The sequence below is a fragment of the Onychostruthus taczanowskii genome, unplaced genomic scaffold, assembly GCF_017590055.1.
Source record: "Onychostruthus taczanowskii isolate IOZ18803 unplaced genomic scaffold, ASM1759005v1 scaffold18, whole genome shotgun sequence".
Lineage (NCBI taxonomy): Eukaryota > Metazoa > Chordata > Aves > Passeriformes > Passeridae > Onychostruthus > Onychostruthus taczanowskii.
In genome coordinates this window covers 6,149,673-6,165,496 of record NW_024499017.1, presented here as the reverse complement: position 1 = coordinate 6,165,496, position 15,824 = coordinate 6,149,673, and the positions used below count along the sequence as shown (strand labels likewise).

Genomic DNA, 15,824 nt, shown 5'->3' with positions numbered 1-15,824 from the left:
TGTTCCCAACCCCTTTAAGGTTAGGAATCCATGATTAGAACTACAATGAACTGGAAGATCACCACATAACTACTCCAATTAGCAAGCAACCAAGCAAATAAACAAAATTTAAAATAATTCACTATCAGAATATTTATTGAATTACTGTAATTCGGCCAACTAATGAAACACCTGAGTATTCTACTATTCTATTAAAGGCACCATGGTTTGGGTTTTTTGGAGATGTGCATATTTGTTTTCAAGGTTAATAAGGCCAGGGTAATTTAAAACTGCACTAAACCATGCCACTAAAGCAGTAATGAAAACTAGAGAGAATTGCTGCTTAGATGTAAATTACAAACATGAGGGAGAAAGTGACAAGCAAAAGAAAAATCCCAATGTTTTGGGCTTTTTTTTTTCCTCCTTTCCTCCTTTTTCTTCCCTACAGTATTATTCACTCACCTACCTAATGCCAAAAGAAGGGGGTGTTTTGGTTTTGTTGGGTTTTATTCCTTTTAACTTAAAACCAAAACAGACCCCAAAACCCCACGCTGGCTGTAAAACAGATTAGCCTGCACTAGAAATCCTAGTCACATCCCACCCTACACAGCTTGGTACTTGCCAGGGCATCCTTTAATCAGCACAGGCCTTGGGAGGCTCTGGGCCAGTCTGCTCATTCACAGGAGCCCGGGGAGGCTGGCAGTGGCAGGGAGGTGGCAGACAGGCCACTGAGCCCCTGGCTGCTTTGCCAGGCCTGGGAGCCCAAGCCATGTCACCCAGGAGAGAGCACAGGCAGGCTGCAGTCCATGTGGAATTGCTACACATTACTTAGAAGGAGACATCGAACACAGCAGAGATGAGCTGAGGAAGTTTCTGTAATTTGTATTTCCTAGGTCCACATCCCTTGGCTCCATTTGCTGTAAGTCAAAATACCCATTCATTCCCCACCACTGCTTTCTTCAATTGTGTGCAAATGGCCTCTGGCCACATTTAATTACCAGGACATTTATATTCCTGATTTACACATCTAAATGTATACATTAAGGCTAAAATCCTGAATGCAATCAGTGAGACAACCTAGGCAAAGAAGACAGCAGGGCTTGATAGTAGCATGCACTAGTGAAGGGAGGACTAAAAAATGACTTCTAAGAACCTTTGAAGAGAGGTATTTTTGGAGCCAAACATTTCTACAGTTTTTGAAGAATTCCAAATACTATTGCACAAATAGTATTTTTCATTTGGACTGCAGCAATGCAAAGAAACCACCAGCTAATGACCAACCCGAAAAAAACCAAGGTCAAAGGTTGTCCTCTTGCATTCACCATCATGGCTCTGCAATGGTTAAAAGGCCCACACAGCTGTGCTGGCATCATTGATTAGGGTGAACAAGGAAGCGACAGAAAAATAAAGCCACCTTAATTTCAAGCTCCATTAGAACTGAAGGACTTGGGGGCGGGGGGAGAAATCAATGTCTGGCAAATGAGAAAGGACAAAATCTGCAAGGAAAAATGCATTTTCAAGCTAAGCTAATGCAAACAATGGATGGTGAACAGCACTTGAGGTTGGCCCTTTAAGGTTGTGTCAGCATTTCCATTTATAAACTCTGATTTTAGTTACACTCTAGTAGATTACCACAGGCTCTGGTATTATTCTAGCAGATACCACAAAGTATATCACAAATGGCAACATAAAATAGCAATAAGAGCTCAATTGTTGAACAATGCACCCTTGCAGCACCTGATGTCAGGGTAAGAATTTTTAAATTACGAGTCATACACATATATACACACAAACAGAACATACAGGGCTGAGGAGAGCATCCTGGGACCCAGATTCTATCAACACTAAAGTGGAAGTTAAACCTACCTTTGATACAAAACCTATTTACAGTACTTTGAAAAGCTTCAAAATACCCCAGATACTTAATTTCAGTCTGTCTCTCATGCCACTCAGCGAGATTTCAGTCTAACCCTCTGCCCTCATTTAGATAAAAGCTCTTATTTCTGTATCTGGGCCTCCAGAGAGCTACTCAGTCAATACTCTGAATATCCACACCCAGAAATCAAGACCAAACCCTAGTATGCAACCTTTCATTTCAGTTGTGCCTAGGTCAGAAGGCCAAGGTGAAACTTGTACAAATGAGATAATTCAACGAAATTTTCCTTCAGTGTAATGGAGCTGGCCCTTCACCTCAAACTTTCTAAGCAGATAAGCAATGCATGCAAGGAGAGCTTGTGTCTCCTTCTAGTATTCATCTCACAAATCTGCACAGACCTGGACTGAGCCAGAAAAATGAGAGCAAAACCATTTTTTAAAATTACCACCATGACTCTGGGCTTTTATTTTTCCAAACAAACATAGAGGGCACCAAATCTAGTATCAAACCCAGTGACATGTTCAAAATACAATGCCCACAGTAAAGCATAACATACATTGTAACAGTCAAATGATCTTAGCAGGAAGAAATCAGGCCTTGATCCAGCAACTAATTCCTTCTGGTACCCCAAAAATCAGTTTGAAAGAGCAGCACTGAATCTCTCTCTGACCTCCACACATAAAACAAACAGGACAAGTGCAGGGGCCAGGTCCCACCTCACATATTACAATAGCACAGCCCACCCACAGTTTTGGAATAATTCCTCTGGCTGCCATTACTGCAGCCTGAGAGAGGATCTGCTATGACAGTGCTCATTAGAAGAGGACATCATAGTTTGCATCTGTGGAAGAGTGAAGAAATACCTTTTCTGAACAGAATGGCCATGTTATGTTTATATTCCCATAACCCATCTTTGCGATACAGATTTGCATGACCAAGACTTACCTTGGATTTTCAAAAGCCAAAAAGAAACAAACAAAAAGACCCAAGCACATAAATACATGTTAAATATGAGATCAAGAAGCACTTGACTAATACATTCAGTTTTGGAAAGATTTTGCCAAAACAGGGCATTTTGGCAATTTAGAAAAATCTTGATCTTTATAAACTCCTGACATAAGAATTATTGTAAAATGGATTTACTGCAAGAAGTGCTTGATGTTCTGCGTGCAATTTAATAACATAAACTTTGAAATGAGAGAGGAAAAATACAAATTCTTATAATTTAATGGCAAGCCTAGAATCTTTTACATAATCTTCCCGGCCTACTGCTCTAGTGGGAGACATTTCCTGGACTCACAACCCTTTTATGTGCAAGCAATCTACATTTTACAACTGATAAATAATTCAGATAATTAATTGAGCTGCAATTTGGTGCACTTTTTAGTCAGCACTGTAGAGCACCATTTAAAGAGGTTCTGTACAGAAAGTCCCTCCTGCTTGTTAACCCAAGCTGAGACTTCTATTAAGGTGAATTCCTAGATTCTCTTAACACTTCCTGAATGTCTTGCACCAGCATCCTGGGACTTCATGCCCTAGGATGCTCCCCTCTGATTTTTCTTGCTGTTTTACTCTCCACATAAGAAATAGGGTATTTCCTGGCATTCTCCTTCTGCAGTGCTGATTGCCATCATTTGAGAGATTAGATTCTAGCATATCTCTCTGTGCTGGCCTCCCACAGGCTGCTACAACAGACTGCAATGGAAGAAGGAACAGAGACAATAAATGAATGCTTTAGGTAAGAATGCAGGGAAAGCTCAAGCAAACTGCCAGAGAGATCTCTAGATGCAAAGGAGTGACGTGGGAACACATGGCAGAAAGTCTAAAGAGTACTTTCATGCTGTAAGAGCTTTGCTAGAACTTAAAAAGTCAGCAGAACCCTAAAATTTATACAATAAAAATTTAATTATATTTGCAGCCTCCACACAAAAGGAAGCAATAGGTCTGTGCCTCTGGCACAAGTGCCCATATCCAGCACCTTCTCCTGTGCAGTGGTGCACAGAGGCTGCACCAATGCAGCCCCACCACCTCTTCAGTGGGAAGAGGGCACACACCTCCACTCTCAGGTGCTTACCCCCAAAAAATCTCTTTGGCAAATGATGCTGTAAAGTGTTTATGAATTGATACGTGCTCAAACTGAAGATTAAGGGACAGATATGAGGAACCACACAGACAAGACTAATTGAAGTGTTAAAGAATCTACAAATGACAATTAAGTTTCAGATGGGATTTCAGGCCAAATAAACTTGCTGCAAACTACACAGGGCTGTGAGTCTGTGTTGAGCACCAGGAAAAGACAGGTCTGAGGAAGGACAGTTGAGCCTACAACACTGATGATAAAGTGTGGACCAAGTTCATTATGAATATGTGGAGAAGTTTTTGCTGGTTAAAAAGAGTAATGATAATGCCAGAGGCACAGGCTGAGGGCTTGATGCAGAAGAGAACAGGCCTTCTCAATCCACAGAATTAAAGTTTACCAGTATACCTGTGTAAACACTGAATAACAGCAGAGGAACAGTGAAGTCCTGTAAAGAAATAGAGCAGACCCCTCCCTTATATCCCTCTGCACACTGCCTACCAGATAAAATGGGAACAGACTATGGAGGAAGGATTCTACACAGTGCACAGGGGTGGCTTCATCTGACCCAAAACAAACACAACACATCTGAAGAAGACTTAACAAACTATCTAGGAAAAAGTAAAAGAAATCCCAACAATCATCAGGAGGTATAAGAAAAAGTAACATAGAAAAAGAAACTTTTGTAGCACATCTTTATCTAAAGCATCAAATAATTTTAAGACTTTCTTGATTAACAGAGATAATTAGAGGACTATCAGCAATGTCTAACACAAAGATCCTCTTACATAACTAGCAAAACTTAATAAAAACTATTCTAAAAGAGTTGATGACTGCATACCAGAACCTACAGATAGGTACAGAGACTTGTCCATATTCTAAGCAAATAACTTTCAGGTACAGACTACAGTTGACACCAGCCAGAAATGTGACTGCAAACATCCTCAGAGCAGAGGATGACGTTCTGCAAGACATAAATCCTTGCACCCACTAACTGCAAAAACAAGCAGGGACAAAACATTTAAAACTGACACTTGGCTCATGTGCCTCCAAGATCATCTGAAGTGGAGCCCCTTGCCATCCTTCCCCTTGAAAATCACTTTTAGCTAATGGACTATGATTGTTTTCTGCACGTGGCCTGCAAAAAAAAATGTAAGATTCAAAGCACACAATTATTAGGCCTCAGAGATGAGTAGTTGAAATGATCAGTGATTAAATCACTAGTGTTAATCATGATTCAACAGAGCAAACATGGAACTTCGATTTAAATGATTGATTTTAATCCTGTTTCTCATTTGTACTTTTTAGCTGCTTTCCTGAAGAAAGCACTGAATTGCATTGGCTGATTTGGCCATCTACACACAGTGATTTGCAATTAATCACTGGTTTTATGTTAAATTTGGACCTTTTCCTGAACAGGAGGATACATTCAAATATTGACAATGGCAACTAAAAAAAGGTACTAGAGATAAGAAAACATACCAAGATCACTATCAGAATATACCAGAATCATCATTTCAAATAAGGCCTTGAGATCTGGTATAATTAAGAAAGAAGAAAAACTTCTTTCATTATTATTGCAATCAGCAATAATAAAAAATATTATTATTATGCAATCATATCCATTTTCTCATGTGCCACAAATCTCAGCTCCAAAGGGTCAAGCGCTCTACTGCTTCTGGGATTGAGAATCTACAATAAAATTCTTCTTACAACAGAAAAGACAAACTGTAGAAATCAAAGAATTAACAGCATTAGTTAAAAAAAAACCAAACGAAAAAGGAAAAAGGAAAACGAGGAAAGAGTTGTTGAAAAAAATCTAGACAGAATGAGGTCAAGAAAGACATGTACCAAGTTTAAGTTCACCAGTTAGAAAGACAACAACATCAGAAATTGGGCCAAAGGGATAAAATGAGAAAAGACACAAAGTGAACAATGCCAGTGGTTTAGAGCTCTCACTCTATGATCAGGCAACATATAAAGTCTCCAGAGAGTACTAGTCCTAGTGAAAGAGAGGCCTTAGAAAACTGGGGTTAAGTAAGTCTGCCTGAAGACAGGAGACCACAGGGCTCCTAACACTAGCATGAGATTCAACTAAGGGCCCTGCACCCAAAATGGATGGCACCAAATGTGAAACTAAAGCATACATAAAATGGGGTAATTTCACATGCCTCACTTCCCCTCCTGAAGTTAAGTAGTTTAGCATACTACGTCTGCAAAAAAAGAAAGAAGAGCTTACAACTCTTCTGACCCTCATGAGTGAGCCATCTGCCAGAAAGGAGAGAAAAGATGAGCTTCCAAATGATTAACCAGTAATTCAGACTGTTACCTTCAATGCAACCCACAACATCATTCTACTATAGCTCTTAACTGAGTAATGAATATTGCAGGTTTCATCATGAAATATTCTACAAGGGCAAGCAATGATCAGAAAGCAAAACTAGATGGATCATGATAATTTCTAAGACACTCAGAGAAAATTTACAGGAAACTTTACAAGATAAAATCATCTGGTAAAGCACTTGAACCACAGCAAATTCAGTCCATCACCAAGACATGGGTATGACATCTGTGATACACTGAAAGAAAAAAAGCTATACTCACCTCTTTTGATTGTTGGCTTAAATGCCCCCTATTCCAACCTCAAAATTGCCTCAAAAGTGGTTCCACGTGTTTTTTCCAATCAGACATAAAAAAGGTTTCAAAACTATGAGAGAGGTATCCCTGTGCAATTTAGGCTTGCAAGGCCAACAGAGACAGGTCCACAAAGGGGGTAGGTATGTACCTAGTTCCTCTTGACTTCAGTAAGAATTTGGAACTTAAAATACTTCTGTTATCTTGGTACTTAATGCTGCTTCTCATGGCTAACTCAAACCTCCTTCAGCATTGAAAGCAGCATCTCCCCTCTACATTTCCTCTAGCCAGTGAATTAAACAGAGAGCAAGACGATCTCCACAGAAGCCTTAAAACAATTCTGCACCACAACACAGGAATGGCAGTGGCAAGGGCAGTGTAATACACATGTCAGAAGTTTCCCTACCTGGATGTCAGTGTCCTTCACAGGTTCAAGAGGCTCAAATGTAGTGGCTGCACTTAGACTCTCAAGTCTCTGAGAAATGTGGGATATATCAAGCCCTCTAGACCCAAGAAGAACCGATCTATAAGGAAGAAATTGTACAGATATGAAATTAGTATTGAACAGACAGAACTCTAAACCCAGACTCACTGCCAATATTTAGGTCAGCTTGCCATGTACAGACAGTGCTCCCAGATGTGCTACAAAAACTGCACAGAACCAAACTTTGAACAGCCCTACGTGTCTATGTAAACACCCCAGCCCTGCTGAAGACTTTCTGCTGTTCCACTGCAGTGCTGCACAGATGCCAAGTCCTCCCAAACAGAAAAAAACGTGTTGGTAAACATCTTCAGCAGCAGCCAGAAGAAGGTACTGCACTTCTTGGCTTTAATATCCAAAATCAAGAACGGCAGCTCCTCAGATAAATCCTTCAACTACCCTGTTGTTTTTTAGAAGCAGGAGAAAGGCTGGAAGAAAAAAAAACAAAGCACGAGCTTTGCAGCTGTGCTGTTTGCCCCACAGGACTCCCCCACGCCGGACACCAAAGCCACACAGCCCCCGGCCCGCGGGCGAGTCCCGGCGGCCGCTCCGTACTCACGCCTTCACGTCGGCGGTCTCCTGGGAGGTGCGGGTCAGGGTGCGGGAGCGCAGGCGCTCCCCGGCCTGCTGGATCTCCTGCAGGTTGCGTTCCACGTGCGGGAGCTCCGAGATCCCCTCGGTCTCGGCCGCCAGCTGCTCCGCCTGCTGCAGCAGCTCCCCAAAGCCGTCCGTGTCCATCTCGGCTGCAGGTTTCGCTCGAGCCGCACAGAAACCTTCAGGGGAAAAGGGAAAATTCTTGCTCAGCTATAGAGTTTCTACACCTGTGGGGTCACAGACCAGCAAGAGCAGATCTTCTCAAACAGGACATACTGTCTGTCCTCCCCAGGCATTAAACATCGAGGAGATCTTTTCAAGTGGTCTCAGAGAGCTTTCCCTTGCAAGACTACAGTCTACGGGCCTGTCAGAAGTGGGATGTTGATGTCATATCACAGCTCATATTTTGCCTTAAAACAAAGGAGGGTGAAAGCAGAGAAGTTCCTGTGAAGAATTTGGGGTTTATTTAGCTATAAACTACTTGCATACACACATAAGCAGATTGCTTGGAGCGCTGGACCCAGTGATCCTTATGGGTTCCTTCCCATTCTATGATTCTATATTCTTATATATTATGAAGAAAGATGCATACATGTGCAAGCATAGGAATATATGTGGGCTGAAAACACACATAAACATGAAGTTAAATTAGTAGCAAAACAGTTGAGCTATAGATGCACACAGACAGCCATAATTAGCTGGCTGTTAAAATGTGTTGCTCCATATGTCATTAACCCCCAGCCAAAAGAAATAAGTTCATGTTCTTCCAGTTTAGAAGACCTGTGTCTAAATTCAAGGCCTGCAGGAAGTTTTACCAGTGTGAGAATTCCTTGCATTGACTCAGTGACAGAATAATTAAAGAAGTTAAAGCACAAGGCAATGTAACAGAAGATGCATTAAATGCATCATGCCATTCCAAATTCAGAATGGAGCCTGTTATTTTTGCAGAAAGGATGAAAGCACACGTGCTTGGGATCACTATGGAAAAAGACATGTAGCTAAAATGGTGTCCACATTAACAAAATACAAAACCCAAACCTCAACTTCACACACCAAATCATGGTTTGCAGCTAAACCAGCTACAATAAGCATCAGGCATCTCTGTAAAGCCACAGAATATCACAGAAATCTGTGGTGCTGAATGGTGCTACAGAGATGGAAATCTTCAGTACAGTCCCTCTCACACAGCTTTTGCACCCAAAACCAGAGGGCCTGAGATGAAATAAGAGAAACCAGATGTCAAGCATTAACTCCAACTGTTTATCATTTACTCAAAAGTAAAATCAGTGAAGAGTATCTGGTTCAAGGAAGCCCCCTAAAAAGAAAAGAGGGTTTTTTACAAATCAACAATAGCCTGCAATTAAAGTATTTCTTTGTACTCCTCAACCATACCAAAGCAATTTTACAATAGAATTTGAACACTCCTCACATTCTCAGTCTCACCACCATTCCCAAGTACTACTACCAGCAGCAGCTCTTTCCTCTGTCTGGACAAATGATTTAAAAGCACTGCATGATGATTCATTCAGACGTAAGCAGTTTGAGAGAGAAATCCTCCTGCCTGGGTGCCAGGACAAACCCTAACAGCAGCATCCAGGATGGAGAATTTCACAAGCACTCCCCACACACTTCAAGAAAGCTGGGGGAGAGAATGATTGTATTTACAATGACTTGTTAATCAGGTGAGATAGCAGAGACCGGATCTGTTTGAACAGAGCAGTGTGCCACCCAGATGGAGTGGAACAGGGAGGAGGAGGGTGGAAATAAGCAGTTTCATGCCCTGCAATGCAGTACAGAACATCTTCCCTGTGTTTACTTGCAGTAACTCAGATGCACCCCTGCCAGGAACAGCCTCTGTTGGCAGACACTGACCAGAACAGCCACACTCCTGCACATTCAAAGACTGATGAGATGCTCCAGGAGCAGTGACTGTGAGAACAACACAGACATCAGCTTGATTTGATGCGATCTGGTCCACTTCCTCTTTTCATTACCAAGATAAAAAGCTGGGAGTGTAAGAAGCACCAACTTCTCAGACTGCTGAAACCAAAAGCATGAAAAATCAGTGCTACAGACCTGCACCCAAACCTGCACTTTTTACCTGCACACACCCTGTTAATACCATGTAAGGTCTGTCACCTAAGTTTGCCTGTGTAGGACAATTGCAGCAACTCTGTGAGACTGAATCCAATTCAGCAAATATGGAATAAACTGGTTATTCTGGAGCAAGTTAAAGTACCTGTGATTATAACCAAGCACTGGAAGCAACATCTTAAAACTCAAGAGAGTGAACACTAAACAGCTTTTACTAAGTGACAGAATTCAGACATTTAGACTGAATATTCATATATTCGTAACAGCACAAACAACTTTGTCTCCACCCTGACAGAATTTACTGCATTCAAGAATCTGCAGTCTGACTCTTCATGCTGCTGTGCAAGATGGAAACTGCTTCCACAGCAACGAGCACAGTGATGGCAGATTTTCATGTCTGGCTGGGGAAGGAGCAACACCAACATCTAAAAGAAAGAAAATATTTCAGAAATTGTATTAACTTCAGTGAAACCAGATTGACCTTGGGCTAAAAGCCAGGACTGAAAAAGCTCTTCTGCAAAACAACTTTGATCACTTATCAATAGAAGTTGCTGCATTAGACCACAATTCCATTAAACCCCAGTTTAATTTCCCCAACATTTAAACCCCCACATAAGCACTACACATTGCACAAACTGACTAAGTTTAAGTGACAGAAAAACCAGAAAAGATGACAGGTTTCTTAAAGCTATTCAGACTGATTTTAGTTGATTATTTCTTACCTAAAAACCACTAAAAACTCCTCAAGAGTACTACAGTGCTATCTTAGGAAGAAAACTGTAGCTATTCCACTTCAAATATGGCCACGATGAACATTTTATTGTACTTGATTCAGAAATAGACAAAGCTGAAATACTCCAATGCATATGCAAGTATCTGCTGCACTTCACACATTGACAGGCTTTGTGTCAACTAAACAATTAACTTTGAGAAACAGTAAAAAATTATGTTTTTCCAGTGCTCTGGGAAAAAGAAAGGAAAATGTCACAGGAGAAGGAAAGCTTCACCCACCACATTCAGAGTAGCTGATGAAGCAAGAATTCCATAAAAGAAAGATTCTTCAAATCAGGAAAGAAAAAGGAAGAAATCAAGTGTTGGCTTCTCAAAGAGACTCCCACCTCAAAGTGCTCAAGAGACCCAGTCTGATGAGTCAGGATCAGCTTCTTGTGGAAACAAAACACAAGAGCACAAGTGGTGAGAGCAAGCCAGCACTGCTCTACTTCCTACAGCCAAGATCCGAGGTAAAAAGTGCTTTTTTGACAGGCTCCAAGCCTGGGCTGCTACAGAGAGTGGAGCAGCTTCTGTCTACTAAGCTAAACATGAATAAGTAAAAGGTGCATTTTGCAGGCCTGGGGAATTCTGTCTGAGCAGCAGCAATAATACCCAGCTCTCACATGGCATAAGCAGACATCCAGACATTTCAGAGAACAAGTCAGCAACGTAATCTCCATGCTAGAGACAGGGGAAGTGATTAAGAAACACAGAGATGATAATGAAAGAGCAGGTGGACAACTGTACAACCCAAATATCTGCTGCACATTTTCAGCACACCATCCCCTTGTCCGTAAAACACAATAACGTTTATCAAACCTAAAGGGAAAGCTGCCACACCCTAACTACACTAAACCCAGATAAAATCACAACAGGCCACCTTCAAAATACCTAAAAGCTTCAAGCTATATTTGGTACCCCATCCGGTACAACAGCCTGCTCCCCCTGCAACAAAAGGCAGGTGCAGGAAAATCCTGAATAGATCACACAACAAGCTTTGAAACAATACTATTGTTTCTTCTACCACTGATCCATTAATGCTCCTCTGCCTCCTACAGAAAGGCTTTCAGTCCTGCAAATTTTCTTCTTCGTCTGATTTGTAGGTAGATATGCAAAAGTCCAAATCTTCTTCTGATCCCAGAGAGCCCTTACAGTAGGTATGTTGAACAAAAATGGTTTTTTACAAAGTTTTAAAGGCAGTAACATTGGGTTACTTGCACCTACTCTGTAAGAAAGGGCACACAACACTTCTCTACCCTGTTCATTATTTAAAGTGGACCTGAAGAGTAGGCATTTGAAGTGATTTCTAGTAAAACACACTAGCACACATTTGTCAACACTTCCTTTTATCTGCCATAAATTCCTCATAATGGTCTCAAGTCCCCACTGCTCTGAATTAACTGACAGCTGGCAGTTTTGCCATATTACCACATTCCCTCTTTTCCAAACACTTAGCCTTTATTTTAAGCGTCTAACTCTGCAGGCAAATAACTTGCACAGGGTGGCAAACTGACCTTCATTAGACAGAGCATGTGGTTCAGTATTTTGAGTTCCTTACATGAAAACCCATATCCTCCCCCCTCATTGAATTTCCTGTCATAGCTGCACCACAGAAACTTCATGCATTTAGATGGCAGAATCCCATACATTCTTCCAAGCAATTTTAAGCTTTTTCTATCTGTAAGTTTTCCCAAAGAGTAATAAAACTTTTTATGACACAACATAAGTGAAATAGCACTAAAGCACACAGGAACTGGTGTTCCTTTCTCATCATCTTAGCTCTCCATGCCATAACTACTGTCCCCAGAACAACATGACCAAACTGCAGGAGAAGAGAAGCAGCCCTTCTTTGCACCAGCACTTTAATTCCAACCCTCCCACTCACTGTTCCTAAAGTCTTCCAGTATCTGAAGAGGTCCTACAGCAAAACCAGAGTGGGACTCTGTCAGCACTGTAGTGACAAGGAATAATAGATAAACATTGAAAGAAGGGGAATTTAGGAAGGAATTCTTTACTGTGAGGGTGGTGAGGCTCTGGCACACGTTGCCCTGGGAGGCTGTGACTGTCCCATCCCTGGCAGCGTTCATCACGCCAGGCTGGATAATGCCTTGAGCAACCTGGTCTAGCAGAAGTTATCCCTGCCCACGTCAGCAGTGGGGGAACTAGATAAGCTTTGAAGTCCCTTCCAACCCCTTAACATTCCATGAATTCCTAGGAACCCTCCAACAAACCCACGGCGGGGAGGAACAACCCCCACGCACAGAACTCGAAACAGAGCCACACACAAACCCGTTCTCCGGAAACCCTCCCCGACAGCCAGCTTCTGCTTCCTGAAGCACCAACACCGCACTTCGATGAAGCACTGAACGCCCCTTCTACAGCCGGGCTTGGCGCTGCCGACCGGCACAAAATCCCGCTGGGAGGAACAGACCGCTCCCGCGCACCCACAGCCGGCGCCGCCGCCTCAGCGCGGGTTATTGACAGCAGCAGCTTCCGGGCAGCCCACGAGGAGGCCCGCAGCGCTCCCAGCCAGCCGCCCGCCGCAGCGGCCTGCACGGGCCAGAGGGGAAGCCATGGGCGGGGGACAGCTGCCGGGAGCTCCGGAGGCGGGGGGAAGCAGGCAGCGAGCACCGGAGGCGGGGAAGAAGCGGAGGAAAGAGGCGGAGGGACGCCGAACCCCGGCCCGCCCGCACGGCGCCCTCACCTCACCTGCGCTCCGCGCCGCCCGCCGCGCCCGCCGTGCCCGCGCCGCGCACCCCCATTGGCTGCCAGCTCGCCCTTTCCCGCGCCCCCATTGGCCGAGCCGCAGCGCGTCCCGGCTTCCCGTGCTTCTATTGGCCCAGCCTCCGCGCTCCGCAGCGTGCCGGTTCCCGCCCCCTCGCGAGAACAACTTTGTTGAGGCGCTCGGAGGGGGGCGCGGAGCGAATGGGGGGCGGCTGCCTCCGCAGACCGCGGGTTCGAGGCTGCCTCCTTCCTCCTTCTCGCGCTGCGAGCGCCGCGCCAAAATCAGCGAAATAAGAGACATGTAGACAGAAATAACGTGCATGGGGTTGTTCCCCTATTGCCCCTCTCCTTTCTTAGTAAGCGCTGACTCTTACTGGCAAACCCCATCTGTGAGCCGATTCCGTGGGAGGTAAAATGAGGATAACGAATTCATGCCCATTTTGCCTCCTATGCCCAAATACACAACAAACAAACTCACAGCCAGCGGGTACTCACACCATCACCTGCACAATGGTGCCCTGAGGGTGTATAGGGGTGCGCTGTGTTGGTCCCGTTTGGGCACACACACGATGGCCCTAAAACAGATATTGCCAATGACTTGGGATTTGTTGGGCATAATCTGGGAACTGGGAATTTCATGGACCCATGAGGCTACAGCCTGTTTGTGTAAGAGACAGCCTGGACCTTGCTACTGTTCTGAAACATCACCCATCAAACCTTCAAAGCTGAACAGATTTTCCCATTAATACAGTCTCTATTTCCAAATTTTCCCACGCAAAAAAAAAGCAGTTCCAAGGCCAGAGGCAGCGCTGGCACTGGCTGTAGCCTCTCCTAATTGCCAAGAGTGTGCAGGGGGTCAGGGTACATTCCTGCCTGTCGTTTCAGTTTGAGGGGAGCACTTGTCCCCGGCAGGATGCCCCCGTGGAATGGATGCCCCAGTAGTAAAGACGCCTTGGTGGGACGTTTGTCCTGGTGTGATGGGTGTCCTGATGGGATGGCCTGCCTGTCGTTTCAGTTTGAGGGGAGCACTTGTCCCCGGCAGGATGCCCCCGTGGAATTGATGCCCCGGTAGCAAAGATGCCTTGGTGGGACGTGGTGTGATGGGTGTCCTGATGGGATGAGTGCCCTGGTAGGGTGGCCGTGCCACCCCAGCCCTCCCTGAGCCCTTCCAGGCTCCCGGGGCATCTTCCCAGAGCGGGGAGAGCGCAGGTCCGCCCGGAGAGCAGCGCCGGTGCCTCCGGGGCGGCATGGGGGAGCAGGGGTCCCGAGGGGCCGGGACCGGGCAAAGGCAGAGCCCGGCAGGGCCCGAGGGAGGCGGGGACAGCGGGAGCCGGGGCCGGGCGGGCAGGCAGGTGGCAGCAGATCCCTGTGGAAGGGCTCGGCGGCACCGGGAGCGGAGAGCCCGGGAGAGCCGCTCCTGGGACGGGACCCGGGTCCTCTGCAGAGGGGACAAGGGGTGCTGTCCCCTCTGTGGCTGCCCGTCCCTCTCCACTGGGCGCACCGAGCCCCTGTTCGTGCCCAGGATGCGCAGGGTGCTGTCCCCTCTACATCAGACGCCTGTACCCTCCGCCCTGGGTGCCCATCCCACGAGCACAGCATCTCGTCTCTGTGCCAGGAGTTTTAGACAGGATATTAGTCAAAATGCATCGCTGAAAGTTGTCAAGCACTGGAACAGCCTGCCCCGGAAAGTAGGGGAGTCACCACCCCTGGAGCGATTTAAAAACCTGCACGTGTGTCTCTTGGTTTAGGGGTGGGCTTGGCAGTACTGGGGCAGCAGGTGAACTCGACGACCTTAGAGGGGTTTTCCAACCTTTCTAACAATTCTATGACTGTATTTTCCCCTCGCACTGGGAACATTTTCCCTCTGCCCCTGAGGGCAGGGTGTTATCTCCCCTGTGCACACGCGCCTGTCACCTCTGCACCAGCTGTGTTTGCTCTCTGCGCTGTCCCCTCTGCACACAGCGCCTGTCCCCTCGGCGCAGGACGATGTCCCCTCTGCACACAGCGCCTGTCCCCTCGGCGCAGGACGATGTCCCCTCAGCACAGCGGCTCCTGTCACGCGTGCCAGGGTGCTGGTCTCCTCTGCACTCAGTGCATGGCTGCTCTGCACAGAGCCACATCCTTCCTGCACGTGTCCCTCCTGCACATGGTGTATGTCAGCCACGCGGGGTCACGGGCATCCATCATCCCCCCGGGATTCACACACAGCCAGGAAAAGCGGAACTGAATGCAGTCCCACGGGCAGCTGCTCGTCCCGGAGTGCACCCAGGACTCCCCTGCCCTGGCTCCCCTGGGTGCCATGGGGGGATCATGGTGACCTCAAACCACCTCGGAAAACTGAGTTGGACTTTCCTTGGCGAGGCTGGATAAAGCACATCAGTGTCTTCTTGGATCAAGCAAAGGCTCCCCTCACGCTCCCACTACACAGGCTGAGAGCACTTCCTGCTTCATCAAATAAGTATTTTTTTTTTTTTTTTTTAATAGAAAATACTCTTGAGGAGACCAGAAAACCCCCACCCACTTCACTGAGACCAGCTACAGGCAAGGGCAGGCACTGGACAAACCCTGACCAGCTCATTCCGCTGGTCCTGTGG

General features: G+C 45.5%; 1 protein-coding gene across 4 annotated transcripts in view; it reads right to left on the bottom strand.

The window, feature by feature from the left end:
* NUP93 (nucleoporin 93) overlaps nt 1-13,251 on the bottom strand; it is a 75,086-nt gene extending 61,835 nt beyond the window's left edge. For 2 of the 4 annotated variants that reach the window (XM_041400595.1, XM_041400599.1), the window contains exons 1-3: nt 13,216-13,251; nt 7,607-7,820; nt 6,973-7,090 (exon numbers count right to left, since the gene is read on the bottom strand). In XM_041400595.1, the coding sequence (XP_041256529.1) occupies nt 6,973-7,090; nt 7,607-7,785 (297 nt within the window). In that variant the 5' untranslated portion in view covers nt 7,786-7,820; nt 13,216-13,251. Of the gene's footprint in view, nt 1-6,972; nt 7,091-7,606; nt 7,821-12,795; nt 12,827-13,210 lie in introns of those variants that run through there. The other 2 variants (XM_041400596.1, XM_041400597.1) reach the window with 2 other exon arrangements.
* Between the last annotated feature and the right edge of the window lie 2,573 nt (nt 13,252-15,824).